This window comes from Bubalus bubalis, chromosome 2 (assembly GCF_019923935.1).
Source record: "Bubalus bubalis isolate 160015118507 breed Murrah chromosome 2, NDDB_SH_1, whole genome shotgun sequence".
In the NCBI taxonomy this organism is placed as follows: Eukaryota; Metazoa; Chordata; class Mammalia; order Artiodactyla; family Bovidae; genus Bubalus; species Bubalus bubalis.
The window spans coordinates 184,492,890-184,511,700 of NC_059158.1; the positions used below are offsets into that span (position 1 = coordinate 184,492,890).

The 18,811-nt window shown below is 51.0% G+C and overlaps 1 protein-coding gene across 4 annotated transcripts in view; it reads left to right on the forward strand.

Moving 5' to 3' along the window:
• Nucleotides 1-8,111, forward strand: part of PLA2G2C (phospholipase A2 group IIC) — a 28,416-nt gene extending 20,305 nt beyond the window's left edge. For 3 of the 4 annotated variants that reach the window (XM_044938183.2, XM_006054361.4, XM_006054360.4), the window contains one exon: nt 7,309-8,111. In XM_044938183.2, the coding sequence (XP_044794118.1) occupies nt 7,309-7,475 (167 nt within the window). In that variant the 3' untranslated portion in view covers nt 7,476-8,111. The other variant, XM_006054356.3, reaches the window with a different exon arrangement.
• The last annotated feature ends 10,700 nt before the right edge of the window (nt 8,112-18,811 follow it).

Genomic DNA, 18,811 nt, shown 5'->3' on the forward strand with positions numbered 1-18,811 from the left:
TCAGTATCAACTGAGTACCCCCGGGGTACCCAAGCAGGGCCAGCACTGTGCCAGGGCCAGGGGCGCAGAGAGAGGCAGCCCGGGGCCCTGCTGCCAGTGCTCTTGCAGACCAGCCTGACCAACCCCTTGCTGCAGTGATGGGGAGCCTGAGGCCCAGAGGCGGGGAAGGGCTGACCCAGGCTCCAGGCCGACTCAGTCTCATGTGTCCTGAGACTGTCTGGTGCTCGGGAACACACTGCTGGCCGGAGTCTTCTGGGCCTGAGCTTCTGCATCCGTAAAGCAGGTGCAGTCGCCATAGCTGAAGTCCATCGGCAGCTGAAGGAGGCTTGGCACTCAGCTCTCTGAGTCCACAGTAAGCCTCTGAGGTGGGCACTGTCCTCCCCGTTGTTGAGGAGGACCCCGAGGCTCAGAGAGTGAGGTGAGATGACCAAGGCCACACAGCCGGGGAAAGAACCGCTGGGACTCAGACCAGGTCATCCAACCCAGCTGGTGCTCCTGCCTCCCACCGCCCTCCCCGCTGGCATGAGACTGCTGGAAGGGGGCTGGACTGGGGGGCTCACACAAATGCAAGTCTTGTTATCTAAAGCACGCATGTCAGAATGTTCGGCTCCGGCCCAGGGGGCAAAGGAAAGCTGAAGGAGCTTGCCCCCCTGCAGTGCCCCAGATCTTCCTGTTCCAGCTCCGTGCACCTCAATGAAAGGCCCAGAGAAAGCAAATGCCTTGAAGTCAGGCAGAGCCGGGCCTGAATCCCAGCTTCACCTTTTCCAGCTGGATTAATTGCATGACCACCCTGGGCCTTAGTCTCCTCCTCTGTAAAGTACTAACCAGTACTTCCTAAGGTCTCTAAGGTCACTGGAGAAGGCAGTGGCAACCCACTCCAGTAATCTTGCCTGGAAAATCCCATGGATGTAGGAGCCTGGCAGGTACAGTCCATGGGGTCGCAAAGAGTCGGACACAACTGAGCGACGTCACCAAGGTCACTAAAGAATTGACTGAAATAACCCAGCACAGGGACCTCCCAGATGGCACCAGTGGGAAAGCACCTGCCTGCCAGGGCAGGAGATGCAAGAGACTTCCCCTCCCTGGGTCTGGAAGATCCCCTGGAGAAGGGAATGGCAACCTGCTCAAGTATTCCTGCCTGGAAAATTCTATGGGCAGAGGAGCCTGGCAGGCTACAGTCCATGGGGTTGCAAAAGACTGAGCACTCCCCAAAACTCCCCAGCTCAGAGGTCTGACCCAGAGTGGGTGCGTAATTAATACCTTTCCTTTCAGAAGTTGAGATTTCTTCTTATTTTTTTAACCCTAGTTTCCTTTCCCCCTTTACTTCGTAGGAAAGCACTGGGATTTTCTTTATTACCGTGGAGAGATTTCTACATTGGTCTCCCCTTGAACTAATGTCATTAACCCCTTATAGAATGAAAGCTCTCCCCCTGCCCCCACCACAATCCCCAGTTACACTGCAGTTCAAAGAACTGCCCTGCAAGGGTTAATCACCTCCCAAGCCTCCCAGTTCTGAAATCTGGCACCGAGCCTAGTTCCAGGTTGCCTAGCAACCAGCGGCTGCTCCTGGATGTGGTTGGTGTGAGCAGGGAAGGGAAAGGAGAAAAACAGCCTGGTCTGTCCATGTCTCGAAATGTCAGTGGGAGAGCAGTGCAGAGAAAGGCCTGGAACCCAAGCCCTGGGGCCAACTTGCCGAGTGGTGACGGCTGCCCTCAGGCAATCGGGGAGGTCGTTAGTCCTCTCTTGAGTGGGCTTGCATAAGCACTTGGAATTCGCGAGGGATTTTAAGTGGTGATGCCTCCTCCACCCACGTGTGCCCGCATCTGTTGGGCAGAGAGGGGCCCGGCCGTGGGTGGCAGAGCCAGAGTTCCAGCCCGAGGCCCCTCTGTCACCTCCATCTCTGAGCCTGTGATTCTGCCCTCTGCCCAAGGCAGAGGGCGAACCAGGTAACCACTGGAGTTTGTAGTTTGCAAACATATTTCTCCTTTGCTGAGTTTACTGCTCACAACACCTCCACTCACTGACGCATTATCCTTTTCCTTTCCTAGAATCTGGCTCAACCTGCCACCATCTCATCTTGCTCAGTTTTTTGTTTACTTACGGATCAACTCTCCCTTCAACTGGAGTTTGAGCTTCAGGAGATTGGGGAGCACTTGTTGGGGGTGGGGGTGGGGTGCATGCATGCTCGGTCATGTCTGACTCTTTTGTGACCCCATGGACTGTAGCCGGCCCCGCCTCCAGGCTCCTCTGTCCCTTGAATTCCCCAGGAAGAATACTGGAGTGAGTTGCCATTTCCTCCTCCAGGGGATCTTCTAGACCCTGGGATCAAACCCATGTCTCCTGCATTGCAGGTAGATTCTTTACTGCTGAGCCCCCTGGGGAGTCCCGGGGAGGGGGTGGGTGCTCATTCTCATAAAGCCACAGAGAAGGATGCCCGAAGCCATGCAGTTGTGGGGTCCACTCGCTCAGACCTGTCCCCCTGCTTCCTGGACAAAGGCCGGGCATATGTTAGAAACTCAATATCTGTTTGATGATCGAATGAGTGAAGAAATTCATGAAATAGTCTGTACATGAACCTGTACCCTCATTTGAAAGCCTAGGGAAGAGATTCAGAGAGGAACAACTTCCCTGAGATGCCAGAGCCTGCAAGCGGCAGATCTGGATCCAGAACCTGACTCCCCGTTTCTTGGGATGGGGGCTCTGTTCACCACCCTGTGGGCCATGTCTAAGTCCAGCCAGCGAGGTGGCAGCATACGGTGATGGAGCCCTTACTGTGTGTTTGGTGCCAAAGATCTGCAAGAAAGAGACAAACTCCATGACCGGAAGGAGCTTGTGTGCAGGCAGGGAGACAGTGCATGAAATATTCAGAAGGAAAGATACACTCGGGTAGCGACAAGCGCTGCGGCACCTCTAGAATAAGGCCACACGCTGCGGAATGAGGGCGGCGGTGGGGGTGGGTGGCTCCTTCAGGTGTGGAGGAAGGCCTCTCGAGGGAGGTGGCATCTAGCCGGAGGAGGGTGGGGGCGCCTGTCGCACGAGAAACGAGTCTGGCAAGGCCTGGCCGTGGGGTGAGGGGCTCCCCTGCTCCTTCAGTTGCAGGGGGAAGCCTTCAAGCAGACAGTGATCAGCTCAAATTTTCCTTTAGAAAGAAGACTCTGGCCCCTGCCCAGAGAAGTTGGGGAGCAAGGGAAGAAAGAGGGGCAGCCACTAGTGGGCTGTTTCCGTCGCACTGGGGAGAAGTGACCGTCGTGTGGCTCGGTAGCTGGGGCGGAGTGTCAGACGCTGGGCGCGCTTGGGAGGTGAACCAACAGAACCTGCTGTCGGGGTCGGTGTGAGGCTTGGAGGCGAGGGAGGCTAACTCTGACATCGTGGGTCTTAGCATCCGTGAGTAACTGTGCGTCTACGAGCTTTTGCACATAGAGGCGCACAGACTCTGCGGTCACAGCAAGAGCCTAGATGAGCCGTGCTGGGTTTGAGATGCACATCAGACGCTTGGCGGCGGGGGCGGGGGGTGGGCGGTCACATGAACAGACGTGTATTGGTGTCTGGAGCTCAAAGGGCTGCAGGGAGAACTGGGGAGTCTCAGCGGGAAGAAGTGAGGAGTGGGTAGTGCTCAGGTGGTATTTAGAGCCCTGAGCTTTAAAATAGGGGCACCCAAGGAGAGAGGTTAGAGACCAGGGCAGAGCTGCAGACAGGGAGCGGCCTGGCAGGCAGCCTAGGTTAGCCCATGCAGGAGCATAGACCTTCCCATCTCATTGGTGGAAGTGTGTGCTTGTGTGCGTGCTAAGTCGCTTCAGTCGTGTCCAACTCTTTGCAACCCATGGGCTGTAGCCCCCCGGGCTCCTCTGTCCATGGGATTCTCCAGGCAAGAATATTGGAATGGGTTGCCATGCCCTCCATCAGGGCATCTTCCCAACTGAGGGATGGAACCCACGTCTCTGATGTCTCCTGCATTGGCACACAGGTTCTTTACCACTAGCGCCACCTAGGAAGCCCAGCTGGAAGTATTTCAGTCTCTTCCATGGAATGAGAAAGCATTATCAGTTTCGTTCTTCATGTCTCAGTTTCTCCATCAACAAACTGAAGGATGCTGGGTCTGGATTTGGGCTTATTGTTAAAAGATGACTTCCAGGCACGGCATTTCTTGGCCCAGGGCTGCCTCTTCTAGCCAGTGGCAGGCCTGACCCTACTACGGCTGTGGGATGCCCACAGCGATAGACCACGGCTCCCTGTCAGTCCCCAAGGCCTGGGGACCGGGCCAGTCATTAGACGTAGAGTGGTTTGTCAGGAGAGAATTAACGCTTCATGCTTTGGAAAGGACCAGAAGACAAAGCAAGAAAGGGATGTGGTGAGAAAGGAAGAGGGAGGCTTGCTGAAAGGAGATGGAAGAAAGAAGAGATGGGAAAGAAAAGGAGACCAAGAGAGAAACAGAAAGAGAGAAGGGGGAGAAAGAGGAAAGCGTGGGAAATGCGACTCCCTTCTGGTTTCCAGAGAGGCAGCACCCGGGTGATGGACAGCTCGAAGCACCAGGCCCTTTGGGAGGAAAGAGAGGTTGGATGGGCTGGAGCCCTGCACCCAAGTAGCCCCACTGCGTGCAGCAGCCACATGACCCGGCAGCCCCTACCCAGCGGCTGCCTGGGGAGGGAATCCAGCGGGCAGCTGGACGCAGCAGAGGTGAGAGACCTGGACACGGATGGGTCGGGGGCTCTCGGGGGGCCCTGGGGAGCTGGGGCCCCGTGGGTGTCGTAGAATTGCCACACATGTGCGAGGGCAAAGGTGATCCAGGCGCCATGAGCAGCGGGGACAGCAGGAACCATCCCTGGTGCATTTTCTGAGGGTGAGTGGAGAGCTACTGAGGCGTGAGGTGGGTGTCAACATGTCTTGAGAAGCCCAGGCTCCATCGAGCTGGAGGAGGACAGCTTCCTGCAGGAATTGTGGACTTCCGAGAGGGAGGAGGAAAGAAAGCAGACTGGCCCAGCTTCAGAGGGGCCTTCCTCTTCCAACATGTGCAGCATCGTCATAGTAACAGCGTAATAGCAGCCTCTGTGTTCCAGGCGTATCCAGACCTCTCCATCTGTAACAACAATGAAGGTCCTCATGATGCCTGAAGTAGACGGCATTGTTTATTTTTGACGCTGTTGTTTTTATCACTGTTTTATAAATGATACTGAAACTAACTTGCCCAAGGCCAACACATCAGGGGATCTGGCTGCCTCACTTCCTCACCCCAAACCCTCAAAAGAGAATGGAATTATCCAGAAGGAGGCTGCCTTAGATATCCCTTATGCCAGGGGTCCCCCACCTCCAGGATCTAATAATGCCTGGTGATCGGAGGTGGAGCTGATGTAATAGGAATGGAAATAAAGTACACAATAAGTGTGATGCCCTCCCATCATCTTGACACCATCTCTTCCTCCCCGACCCCCAGTCCGTGGAAAAATTGTCTTCCATAAAACTGGTCTCTGGTGCCAAAGAGATTGGGAATTATAGTCATGTATGGATGTGAGAGCTGGAATATAAAGAAAGCTGAGCACATAAGAACTGATGCTTTTGAACTGTGATGTTGGAGAAGACTCTCAAGAGTCCCTTGGACTGCAAGGAGATCCAACCAGTCCCTCCTAAAGGAAATCAGTCCTGAATATTTATTGGAAGGACTGATGCTGAAGCTGAAACTCCAATCCTTTGGCCACCTGATAAACTGACTCATTTGAAAAGACCCTGATGCTGGGAAAGATTGAAGGTGGGAGGAGAAGGGGACGACAGAGGATGTGATGGTTGGATGGAATCACCGACGCGATGGACATGAGTTTGAGTAAGCTCTGGGGGTTGGTGATGGACAGGGAGGCCTGGCATGCTGCAGTCCTTGGGGTAACAGAGAGTCAGACATCACTGAGCGACTGAACTGAACACCACACACACAGACACACACACACACACACACACACGCTCACACAGCACCACAGCTCGGACAACTCTGACTGCTAAATGAAAGATGTCCACCTAGTGGTCATTTGGCCACAGTGCAGACACTCCATCCCAAAGGCCCATTAACGTTTCCTTCATTCGCTGAAGGACTGTTGAGCACATACTGTGGGCCAGCATTTGTTGTGCATCCTGGGGACACTGGGAGGGATGAGACAGAAAAAGCCTCAGTCTCACATAGCTTACACCTAGTCAAGGAGAGACAGACACAACCAGGTAAACAAATAAGAGGAGTGAGAGATGTGAAAAGTACAGGGTATCAAACGGGGATGCAAGGGAAAGAGGGTGGAGAAGTTTAGCTGGAGTGGTCAGGGAGATCGTCTCTGAAGAGAGGAAATTTGACCAAGACCCAAAGGTGGAAGCCTCCAGCCACTTGAAGATCCTGGAGAGAAGTGTTTCAGATAAAGAAGCTAGGAAGTGCAAGTGCAGAGGCCCTGGGACAAGACCAACCAAAGCATGTGACCAACCCAAAGAGGCCAGTGTTCCCAGAGCAGAAGGAAGGTGAGCGTGGAGGGCTGTCTGGGTGGAGAGTTGGGCAGGGGCCCCGTTACGGCAAGCCTGCTTCAGAGTCCGTGGCAAGGATTTGGGATGTCTTGGTTCAAACAGTAGGAAACCACAGCAGGGCTTTCAGCAAGAGAGTGAACCTCATTCATTCCAAGACAGTCCCTGTTTATTTCCTTCCATTAGGGCGGGAGAGCTGGTGATGGCAGGGACTGGGGTCATGGCCAAGAAGACGGGGAGAAGAGGGCACAGCATGAAATATTTTAAACATAGAGACATCCATGGAACTTTGGGTGGATGGAATGTGGACGTGAAAGGAAGGCAGGAATCCAGGTTGGCTGCTAGTTTTCTGGCTTGAGTTGGAGGTGGTACCGATTCTTAAGCTGAGAGTGTGGGTGGAGGGCCAGATCAGTGGGTAGGGCAGGGGCACTTACGTCAAGGACTTGTTTTGGGGCATCTTATACTGGAGATGCTAGTGATTTCCACGTGAGATGCCAGGTAAGCTGCTGGAAATAGGAGCTGAGTTCTGAGAAGATGGGTTCTGTGTCCTTGCCCTGGGAGCTGCTTGGGGATGCTAACTCAGTGCTCCCCCCACTCACGTGCAGCCCACACCTGCCCCATCTCCTGTTTCTTTCCAGGTGTCTCTTCAGGGCATGTCCAGCTGTGATGGTGGAAGGGCTTGAGATGCAGGAGAAGGACTCCCAGTTCCTTTTTCCTTTCAATTTTCAACCCTTGACTCCTTGCCGCGAGCTCCCAGTTCTCCCCGACCTTAGAACCAAGCCTGGGGGTGGCTGGAAGCCCCCGTGACCCTCTGTCTCCCTGCAGGTGAGTGCGCCCTTGGTCCCGGCGTCAGCTGCCTCTGTGGGCTGCGGGCCTGCCAGTGTGACAGTCAGTCTGCCTACTGCTTCAGAGAGAACCTGCCCACCTACGGGAAGAACTTCAAGCAGTTCTCCAGCCGGCCCCACTGTGGCAAGCACAGACCCCAGTGCTAGCGAGGCCACAGGGCCCCTGGTCAGGCCCGGGTACCCCTTGGTCACTCGGCATCAGAGGGCTGGAGATCAAAAGTGCAAAAGACAGAATCTGGGCCTTCGATGGAGGGAGATAGACCATAAATATAAATAAACGACATGTTCCAACCACAGTAAGAGCTAAGAAGCTACAAAACAAAGTGACAAGGTAGAGAGATGGCCCCTACCCCCACGCCAGGAAGATTCCAAAGGGGGAGAAGGCCCCAGGATCTGCCTTAAGCGCTCCCTTCATCCCCACCCCAAGATCGGGATGCTGGGCAGACTTGGGTACCAGACCCACATCCCAGATCCAGCTGGAGCCAAGGTCTTGGGCACATGCCAAGGCCCTGAGAGGTGCACCTGGACTCTTTTCTCATTTGCTGGAGTTCCGCCTTCTGAAAACCCCAAGGTAGGAAAATGTCGGTGCCATTCTCACCTCTCGGGAGACATAGCCTGGGAACATCCATGCCCACAGCTGCCACCGGATGTCACGACCAGGAAGACGCCAAAGCGATGGAGAGAGAGTTGGGGCAGACGAGTCAGGGGTATCCAAGGTTGCTGGTCACGTTTAGAAGCCCCTGGTCACGAGACATAAATTCTAATAAATATTAAAGCGAGCCAGTCTGGGTGGACTCTGATCATTCTGACGCCCAGCTTGTAGGTGAGATTGCAAAAATGACCACAGCTGGACATTTCCCCGGGGTCCAGTGGTTAAGACTCTGCCTCCCAGTGTGGGGGATGTGGGTTCGACCCTGGTCAGGGAACTAACATCCCCAAAGCCACAGGGTAATTAAGCCCATGTGCTGCAACTAAGAGCTAAGGAAGCCAAATCATTAAAAAAAATAATAAAAACTCTTTGGTTTAAAAAAAAAAAGCCACCATTGTTCTTACCTCTCTGTATCCTCACCTCTCGGTCTGTCGTTCAGTCGCTCAGTTACGTCCGACTCTTTGCAACCCCATGGGGTGCAGCACGCCAGGCTTCCTTGTCCTAATGCTCAGCTTTTCCCATCAAGAGGTAGAGTATGTTTCCCCCCCACTGTGAATCTGAACTCTGAACTGGCCTTGTGACTTAGTATAGTCCATAAAACATGATGAAAGCGGTGGTCCACCAGTTCCCCAGCGAGGACTCAGGAGGCCCAGGGCACACCCGCTTTCAGAACACTGCCACTGCCAAGAGCAAAAGCCCAGGGAGGCCTGCAGGAGGACGGGAGACCGCCAGGGTCAGGGTCATCCACCCAGCTGTCTGGGCTGAGACCTCAGACCTGTGAGAGTGCTCGGCAAGGATCAGCAAAGCAGCTCACAGATGGCCACACACACAGAGAACCTCAGTGAGGCCAAAAGAACCAACTGCCCAGCTGAGCTCTGGTGAAGCCGCCACCTTGCGGAAGTGCAAGCTAAATAAAGGCCCTGTTTACATTAAGTTTCGGTGTGGTTTGTCATGCGGTCTAACTCACTGATGCACTTGGTCCTCACTCCCCGAGGCTCAGCACTGTGACACGCCTGGAGGCATCAGGAACAGCGTGGCATGCCCTTGCCTTACCTTAGAGCTTGGGAGGTGCTCTAAGAGCTTAGAAGGGCAGGTGCTGACTGATGGGGAAACAGTGACAGACTTTATCTTTAGGGGCTCCAAAATCACTGCAGATGGTGACTGCAGCCATGAAATTAAAAGACGTTTGCGCATTGGAAGAAAAGCTATGACCAACCTAGACAGCACATTAGAAAGCAGAGACATTACTTTGCCAACAAAGGTCCACCTAGTCAAGGCTATGGTTTTTCCAGTGGTCATGTATGGATGTGAGAGTTGGACTGTAAAGAAAGCTGAGCACCAAAGAATTGATGCTTTTGAACTATGGTGTTGGAGAAGACTCTTGAGAGTCCCTTGGACTGCAAGGAGATCCAACCAGTCCATTCTGAAGGAGATCAGTCCTGGGTGTTCATTGGAAGGAATGATGCTGAACCTGAAACTCCAATCCTTTGGCCACCTGATGCCAAGAACCAACTCATTGGAAAATACCCTGATCTTTTCCAATCTTTCCTCAATCTGGGAAAGATGGAGGGCGGGAGGAGAAGGGGACAACAGAGGATGAGATGGTTGGATGGCATCACTGACTCAATGGGCATGAGTTTGAGCAATTCCGGGAGTTGGTGGTGGACAGGGAGGCCTGGCGTGCTGCAGTCCATGGGGTCGCAGAGAGTCGGACATGACTGTGCGACTGAACTGAACTGAACTGAACTGATAAATCCCCAACTGACCGAGGCTCAAGGCCACACAGGTGACACGTGGAAGGACAGTGACTGAGCCCAGCCGACTCTTCTCGCCCTGAGGTTCCCGCCGCAGGCTCATCCCAGAAAGAATCCACTTCTGGAGAGACCTGGGAGAAGGGCACGGAGGAGGCTGTTTGGGGTTTATACTCTTGCCCTGGAGGGAAGCTGAGCTTCTGGTTTGGGTTGTTGTTTGTTTTTAGTCACTCAGTCATGTCCAGCTCTTTGCGACTCCGTGGACTGTATAGCCTGCCAGGCTGCCCTGTCCATGGGGTTTCCCAGGCAAGAATACTGGAGTGGGTTGCCATTTCCTCCTCCCAGAGATCTTCCTGACCCAGAGACTGAACCCATGCCAACCGCATTGGCAGGCGGATTCTTCACCGCTGAGCCACCAGGGACCCGGCCACTCAGTTGTTGTGTGGTTCGTTCATTCACTCATGCATTCGCTCAAGGGCCGAATGTCCAGTGTGCCGAGTGAGAAGGGCTGGATGTGGGGGTGCAGTGGGAATAGGAGGCCCCCTCCCCCTGACGCCTGAGGCTCACAGCTGAGCTGGAGAGGTGAGGAGTGGGGCGCCCAGACGCAGGCACACCCCATCCAGACCTGCTGGTGAGCAGAGGCTTCTAGCCCGGAACGTGAGTTGGGAGGAGGCCAGGCAAGGCAGAGAGAAGGGAGAGGGAGTGAGGCAGAGGGAATGAGCAAAAGCCAGGGAGGAGATAAGGGAGGAGGCTGAGGCCGGGAGGCCAGGGGTGAAGGTGAGTTGGAGGCAGGAGTGCAGATGGAGGGGGATGAGAGGCAGTGAGCAGGGGGCTAGGGAGAAGGCCAGGGTCTCCTGTGAAGGACCCTGGAGTGAGGAACACCGCACACAAGCCCCCTTCCTTTCTGGGCCCCAGGCTCCTTATCATAATGAAGAACCATCGTTTGTATGCACCTGACCCTTCCTGTCCTTTATCGAGCCCATCTTTGCATGAAGTGTTCCTTTGGTATCTCTAATTTTCTTGAAGAGATCTCTAGTCTTTCCAGTTCTGTTGTTTTCCTCTATTTCTTTGCATTGACTGCTAAGGCTTTCTTAGAGATATCAAGGGAATATTTCATGCAAAGATGGGCTTGATAAAGGACAGAAATGGTATGGACCTAACAGAAACAGAAGATATTAAGAAGAGGTGGCAAGAATACACAGAAGAACTGTACAAAAAAGATCTTCATGACCAAGATAATCACGATGGTGTGATCACTCACCTAGAGCCAGACATCCTGGAATGTGAAGTCAAGTGGGCCTTAGGAAGCATCACTATGAACAAAGCTAGTGGAGGTGATGGAATTCCAGTTGAGCTATTTCAAATCCTGAAAGATGATGCTGTGAAAGTGTTGCACTCAATATGCCAGTAAATTTGGAAAACTCAGCCGTGGCCGCAGGACTGGAAAAGGTGTTTTCATTCCAATCCCAAAGAAAGGCAATACCAAAGAATGCTCAAACTACCACACAGTTGCACTCATCTCACATGCTAGTAAAGTAATGCTCAAAATTCTCCAAACCAGGCTTCAGCAATACATGAACCGTGATCTTCCAGATGTTCAAGCTGGTTTTTGAAAAGGCAGAGGAACCAGAGATCAAATTGCCAACATCTGCTGGATCATGGAAAAAGCAAGAGAGTTCCAGAAAAACATCTATTTCTGCTTTATTGACTATGCCAAAGCCTTTGACTGTGTGGATCACAAGAAACTGGAAAATTCCAAAAGAGATGGGAATACCAGACCACCTGATCTGCCTCTTGAGAAACCTGTATGCAGGTCAGGAAGCAACAGTTAGAACTGGACATGGAACAACAGACTGGTTCCAAATAGGAAAAGGAGTACGTCAAGGCTGTATATTGTCACCCTGCTTATTGAACTTCTATGCAGAGTACATCTTGAGAAACGCTGGGCTGGAAGAAGCACAAGCTGGAATCAAGATTGCCGGGAGAAATATCAATCACCTCAGATATGCAGATGACACCACCCTTATGGCAGAAAGTGAAGAGGAACTAAAGAGCCTCTTGATGAAAGTGAAAGAGGAGAGTGAAAAAGTTGGCTTAAAGCTCAACATTCAGAAAATGAAGATCATGGCCATCTGGTCCCATCACTTCATGGGAAATAGATGGGGAAACAGTGGAAACAGTGTCAGACTTTATTTTTCTGGGCTCCAAAATCACTGCAGATGGTGATTGCAGCCATGAAATTAAAAGACGCTTACTCATTGGAAGGAAAGTTATGACCAACCTAGATAGCATATTCAAAAGCAGAAACATTACTTTGCCAACAAAGGTCCGTCTAGTCAAGGCTATGGTTTTTCCAGTGGTCATGTATGGATGTGAGAGTTGGACTGTGAAGAAAACTGTGCACCGAAGAATTGATGCTTTTGAACTGTGGTGTTGGAGAAGACTCTTGAGAGTCCCTTGGACTGCAAGGAGATCCAACCAGTACATTCTGATGGAGATCAGTCCTGGGTGTTCATTGGAAGGAATGATGCTGAACCTGAAACTCCAATACTTTGGCCACCTCATGCGAAGCGTTGACTCATTGGAAAAGACTCTGATGCTGGAAGGGATTGGGGGCAGGAGGAGAAGGGGACGACAGAGGATGAGATGGCTGGATGGCATCACTGACTTGATGGACGTGAGTCTGAGTGAACTCTGGGAGTTGGTGATGGACAGGGAGGCCTGGTGTGCTGCGATTCATGGGGTCGCAAAGAGTCGGACATGACTGAGTGAACTGAACTGAACTGAGCTGACCCTTCCTGAAGCCCCTTTCACCTGTCCTCATGTTGTTGGTCAGCAGCAGGATCTCAGGACATATTCATCCCCGTTTCACAGATGGAGGCAGAGGGTCTGAGCCAGCACGTGGGGCTGAAACAGGAACCCGTGTCTTCTGATTCTAACTTTCTTGTTCCCATCCCCTTTCTCATAATGAGGGGGTTGTCAACGGGTTGCTCTCTGAGACTAAGGTTCTGGAGTTGGAATTCAAACCCTGCTTCTGTTGCATAACCTTGAGCAACTAACTTGGCTTCTCTGGACCTGTTTCCTCCTTCTAGAAACAAAGCTATGAATGGCCCCCACCTCATAGGGTTGTGAGGAGGGTTAGCTGAGTTGGCACACACAGAGCTCTGAGCCCAGTGCCGGCTGCAGTAAGTGCTTAATACACTTTGCTCTACTCCCTGGGCCCCAACATCCTGAGACCCCAAACTGCCAGCAGGGTTCCAGGCTCGTGCACACACCCCTACCTCCCCATGCGCAGCTTTGCTGGTTGTTGGCTGGTGGCATCAGCTGCTCGTTAGAAGCCGTAGCCAGGGAAGCTGACAGCCGTGTTGCTGTGCCAGCCTCCGGGGAGGACAGGGCCTCCTCCCTGCGTTCACGGCTGGCCCTGAGTGTGGAGAGCTGGGCAGGCTGGGTCAGGCCAGAGACGTGCAGGCGTCGGGTGCCTGGCCGTGGATCTAGGGTACCAAGCTGCCTCCTTCCTTTTTCTGCTGCCTCTCCCTCATCCTTCCCCTGCCTGGTCCCCCAGCAGCCTTGTTCAGAGAGCCAGATTTTCTGGCTAAACCTCAGCTTTGCTTTGCCAGGTTTCCATTTGCCAGAGAAGGTCACAGGCCATCCATCCCCATCAGCATCTTCCTTCCTTCCACCTGCCGCCCTTTGCTGAGCTGGCCATCAGGACCTCTGTCCCAACACGCAGCCCAGGGCCCCAGTCTCCAGCGCTGACTTTCCAGTCTCGATACCAGGCCTTGTGCTGGGAGCATTCACCTCCGTGGCCTCGTGTGGTTCTCAGACCCCACGATGCTCGTCATTATTGCCCGCATTTTACAGGAAGGGGAGATGGAGACTGGGAGGGGTGGGGTGACTAGCCCACGGCCAAGTGGCCCTTGAGCGGCAGAGCCCGTGTTGAGCCCGGTCTCCTCCTTGTGAGATGTGGTGTTGATGGCGGTGATAAGGTGCAGTGACAGTAACAATTTCCTAGTGCTCTCTTGGCCATTGCCAGCCTGGGCAGCGTCTCTCACTTTGGGTTCAGACCCAGAGGGGCAACAGGTGTGGAGCAAAGCCTAGGAGGTAACCGATCGTGATCCATTGTCTTCCCTGGTGGCTCAGACGGTAAAGAATTCAGCTGCAAGGCAGGAAACCCAGGTTCAGACCCTGGGTATCAGGAAGATCCCCTGGAGAAGGGAATGGCTACCTACGCCAGTATTCTTGCTTGGAGAATTCCGTGGACAGAGGAACCTGGCGGGTAACATGGGGTCATAGTCTGACCCAACTGAGCTACTAACAGCATCAGCATCTATCATGACCACTAGGTGTCACCCAAGTTCTAGAAAAGACTTGACCGCCACTGCCCGGAAGGGTCTGAAGAACAGGAGTGAAAATGGAAGGCTGACCAAGCTCTGGGAAGAGATGATGTAGAAAATCGGACAAAAGTTAAAGTGGTGAAAGTAGATTTTGTTAACTACTGCAACAGGGGGAAACGGACAGTATAGAACTGGACTCAGGTTTTCTTCTTCTTTTTTTCCATTTATTTGGCTGCACCAGGCCTTAGTTGTGGCATGCAGGAGCTTCGGTCTCAGTTGTGCACATAAGGGTCTTTAGCTGTGGCATGTGGGATCTAGTTCTCCATCCAGGGGTCGAACCCAGGCCCCCTGCATTGGGACCGTGAAGTCTTAGCCACTGGACCACCAGTGGAGGTCCCTGGGCTCAGTTATTAACAGAACAAAGAAAAGTGGGGATTTCTAAATAAGGAGATGGATGGGGGGAATCAGTGGATAGAAACTCGCTAAGAGAGTAGGGGATTTTTACTAAACTGACCTAACAGGATTCTTGCAAAACACAGGTCATGGTGATCAAATATCACCTGTGAGCTGGGTGGGGGGGCAGGGGATGTGGGGTGAGAAATTTGATCAGATATTGAGGAAAGGCGGGAATCTTCACTAAACTGATATAGCACGATTCTTGCTAAAACTCACTCCAGTATTCTTGTCTGGAGAATCCCTTAAACAGAGGAGCCTGGTGGGCTATAGTCCATAGGGTTGCACAGAGTCGGACACGACTGAAGAGACTTACCTTGCATGCATTGCTAAGACCCAGCAATGATGCAGAGATGAATGCAGAAGCCCACAGGTGGAGGGTGAGTTGATAAAAGGTCTCATAGGAGCCTGACTGAAGTTTGGTCGAAGAGAGAGTCTTTGCCATTCCCTCCTCTCCTTCGAGGGAGGAGATCGTCTTTCTCCTGAACCCTAAGAGTTCTGAGAAATGGAATATTTCCTGCCAGATCAGTAGACAAAGGATGTCATCAGTGATTGCAGCCCCCACAGATAGTGAGCTGGTGAGCCCTAAGGGAACTCCGAAGGAAAGAATGCCTGCCATCTAGCAGCCATCAGACTGCAGCCACTCCCTGTGGTGAGCCCTGGGGAGACTCAGGGTGTGAAAATACAAGATGCTAGACCCAGATAGGTGAGGTGCATATCGAAGGAATGATTTCAGTGTGCCCAGACTCTTGCATCTCTCCATACATAGAAAAGCGCTAAATTCCTTAACTTGGGATACCTGGTTTTAGTTCATTTACAATAAGATTTTTATGTTTCCCACTACCTGCCCTTTATCGCAAAACTCCAATACAGTCCTAGCTCCTCTCCTTGCCTTCTCAGAGCAGATTCTCAAAGCTAGATGAAACACTTTAGTCTCAGACTGCAGTTCTCATTTTGCCCCAAATAAAATTTAACTTGCAACTCTCACACTGAGCAAACTTTTATCAGTTAGTTCAGTTCAGTCGCTCAGTCATGTCCAACACTTTGTGACCCCATGAACCACAGCACACTAGGCCTCCCTGTCCATCACCAACTCCCAGAGTCTACTCAAACTCATGTCCATTGTCTCGGTGATGCCATCCAACCATCTCATCCTCTGTCTTCCCCTTCTCCTCCTGCCTTCAATCTTTCCCAGCATCAGGGTCTTTTCAAATGAGTCAGCTCTTTGCATCAGGTGGCCAAAATATTGGAGTTTCAGCTTCAACATCAGTCCCTCCAATGAACACCCAGGACTGTTCTCCTTTAGGATGGACTGGTTGGATCTCCTTGCAGTCCAAGAGACTCTCAAGAGTCTTCTCCAACACCACAGTTCAAAAGCATCAATCTTTGGTGCTCAGCTTTCTTTATAGTCCAACTCTCACATCCATACATGACCACTGGAAAAATCATAGCCTTGACTAGATAGACCTTTGTTGACAAAGTAATGTCTCTGCTTTTTAATATGCTGTCTAGGTTAGTCATAACTTTCCTTCCAAGGAGTAAGCGTCTTTTAATTTCATGGCTGCAGTCACCATCTGCAGTGATTTTGGAGCCCAGAAAAATGAAGTCAGCCACTGTTTCCACTGTTTCCCCATCTATTTCCCATGAAGTGATGGGACCAGATGCCATTATCTTAGTTTTCTGAATGTTGAGCTTTTAGCCAACTTTTTCACTCTCCTCTTTCACTTTCATCAAGAGGCTCTTTAGTTCCTCTTCACTTTCTGCCATAAGGGTGGTGTCATCTGCATATCTGAGGTGATTGATATTTCTCCCGGCAATCTTGATTCCAGCTTGTGCTTCTTCCAGCCCAGCGTTTCTCATGATGTACTCTGCATAGAAGTTCAATAAGCAGGGTGACAATATACAGCCTTGACGTACTCCTTTTCGTATTTGGAACCAGTCTGTTGTTCCATGTCCAGTTCTAACTGTTGCTTCCTGACCTGCATACAGGTTTCTCAAGAGGCAGATCAGGTGGTCTGGTATTCCCATCTCTTTCAAAATTTCCCACAGTTTATTATGATCCACACAGTCAAAGGCTTTGGCATAGTCAATAAAGCAGAAATAGATGTTTTTCTGGAACTCTCTTGCTTTTTAGATGATCCATTGGATATTGGCAATTTGATCTCTGGTTCCTCTGCCTTTCTAAAACCAGCTTGAACATCTGGAAGTTCATGGTTCACGTATTGCTGAAGCCTGGCTTGGAGAATTTTGAGCATTGCTTTACTAGCGTGTGAGATGAGTGCAATTGTGCAGTAGTTTGAGCATTCTTTGGCATTGCCTTTCTTTGGGATTGGAATGAAGACTGACCTTTTCCAGTCCTGCGGACACTGCTGAGTTTTCCAAATTTGCTGGCATATTGAGTGCAGCACTTTCACAGCATCATCTTTGAGGATTTGAAATAGCTCAACTTGAATTCCATCACCTCCACTAGCTTTGTTCGTAGTGATGCTTCCTAAGGCCCACTTGACTTCACATTCCAGGATGTGTGGCTCTAGGTGAGTGATCACACCATCGTGATTATCTGGGTCGTGAAGATCTTTTTTGTACAGTTTTTCTGTGTATTCTTGCCACCTCCTCTTAATATATTCTGCTTCTGTTAGGCACCTACCATTTCTGTCCTTTATTGATCCCATCTTTGCATGAAATGTTCCCTTGGTATCTCTAATTTTCTTGAAGAGATCTCTAGTCTTTCCCATTCTATTGTTTTCCTATATTTCTTTGCATTGATCACTGAGGAAGGTTTTCTCATCTCTCCTTGCTGTTCTTTGGAACTCTGCATTCAAATGGGTATATCTTTCCTTTTCTCCTTTGCTTTTGCTTCCCTTCTTTTGACAGCTATTTGTAAGGCCTCCTCAGACAGCCATTTTGCTTTTTTGCATTTCTTTTTTTGGGGATGGTCTTGATTCCTGTCTCCTGTACAATGTCATGAACTTCCGTCCATAGTTCATCAGGCACTCTGTATCAGATCTAGTCCCTTAAATCTATTTGTCACTTCCACTGTATAGTCATAAGGGATTTGATTTAGGTCATACCTGAGTGGTCTAGTGGTTTTCCCCACTTTCTTCCATTTAAGTCTGAATTTGGCAATAAGGCGTTCATGATCTGAGCCACAGTCAGCTCCCGGTCTTGTTTTTGTTGACTGTATAGAGCTTCTCCGTCTTTGGCTGCAAAGAGTATAATCAGTCTGATTTCTGTGTTGACCATCTGGTGATGTCCATGTGTAGAGTCTTCTCTTGTGCTGTTATTGAAGAGGGTGTTTGCTATGCCCAGTGCATTCTCTTGGCACTGCACAGTGACTGCGATGATGCAGAAGCATGGCCGAGAGGAGCTATCCCATGTCCAAGGCCAGGGGTGGCAATTCTGCTTTGCTGGAGCAGCCATGAAGAGATACCCCATGTCCAAGGTAAGAGAAAACCAAGTGAGATGGTAGGTGCTGAGAGAGGGCATCAGAGGACAAATGGACTGAAGCCACAATCACAGACAACAGGCCAATCTGACCACACAGGCCACAGCCTTGTCTAACTCAATGAAACTAAGCCATGCCACGTGGGGCCACCCAAGACGGGTGGGTCATGGTGGAGAGGTCTGACAGCCACTGGAGAAGGGAATGGCAAACCACTTCAATATTCTTGCCTTGAGAACCCCATGAACAGTATGAAAAGGCAAAAAGATAGGACACTGAAAGATGAACTCCCCAGGTCGGTGGAGATCAGTGAAGAAATAACTCCAGAAAGAATGAAGGTATGGAGGCAAAGCAAAAATAACACCCAGTTGTGGATGGGATTGGTGATAGAAGCAAGGTCTGATGCTGTAAAGAGCAATATTGCACAGGAACCTGGAATGTTAGGTCCATGAATCAAGGCAAATTGGAAGTGGTCAAACAGGTGATGACAAGAGTGAAATTGACATTCTAGGAATCAGCAAACTAAGATGGACTGGAATGGATGAATTTAACTCAGGTGACCATTATATCTACTACTGCGGGCAGGAATCCCTTAGAAGAAATGGAGTAGCCATCATGGTCAACAAAAGAGTCTGAAATGCAGTACTTGGATGCAATCTCAAAAATGACAGAATGATCTCTGTTCGTTTCCAAGGCAAAGCATGCAATATCACAGTAATCCAAGTCTATGCTCTGACCAGTAATGTTGAAGAAGCTGAAGTTGAACAGTTCTATGAAGACCTACAAGACCTTCTAGAACTAATACTCCAAAAAGATGTCCTTTTCATTATAGGGGACTGGAATGCAAAAGTAGA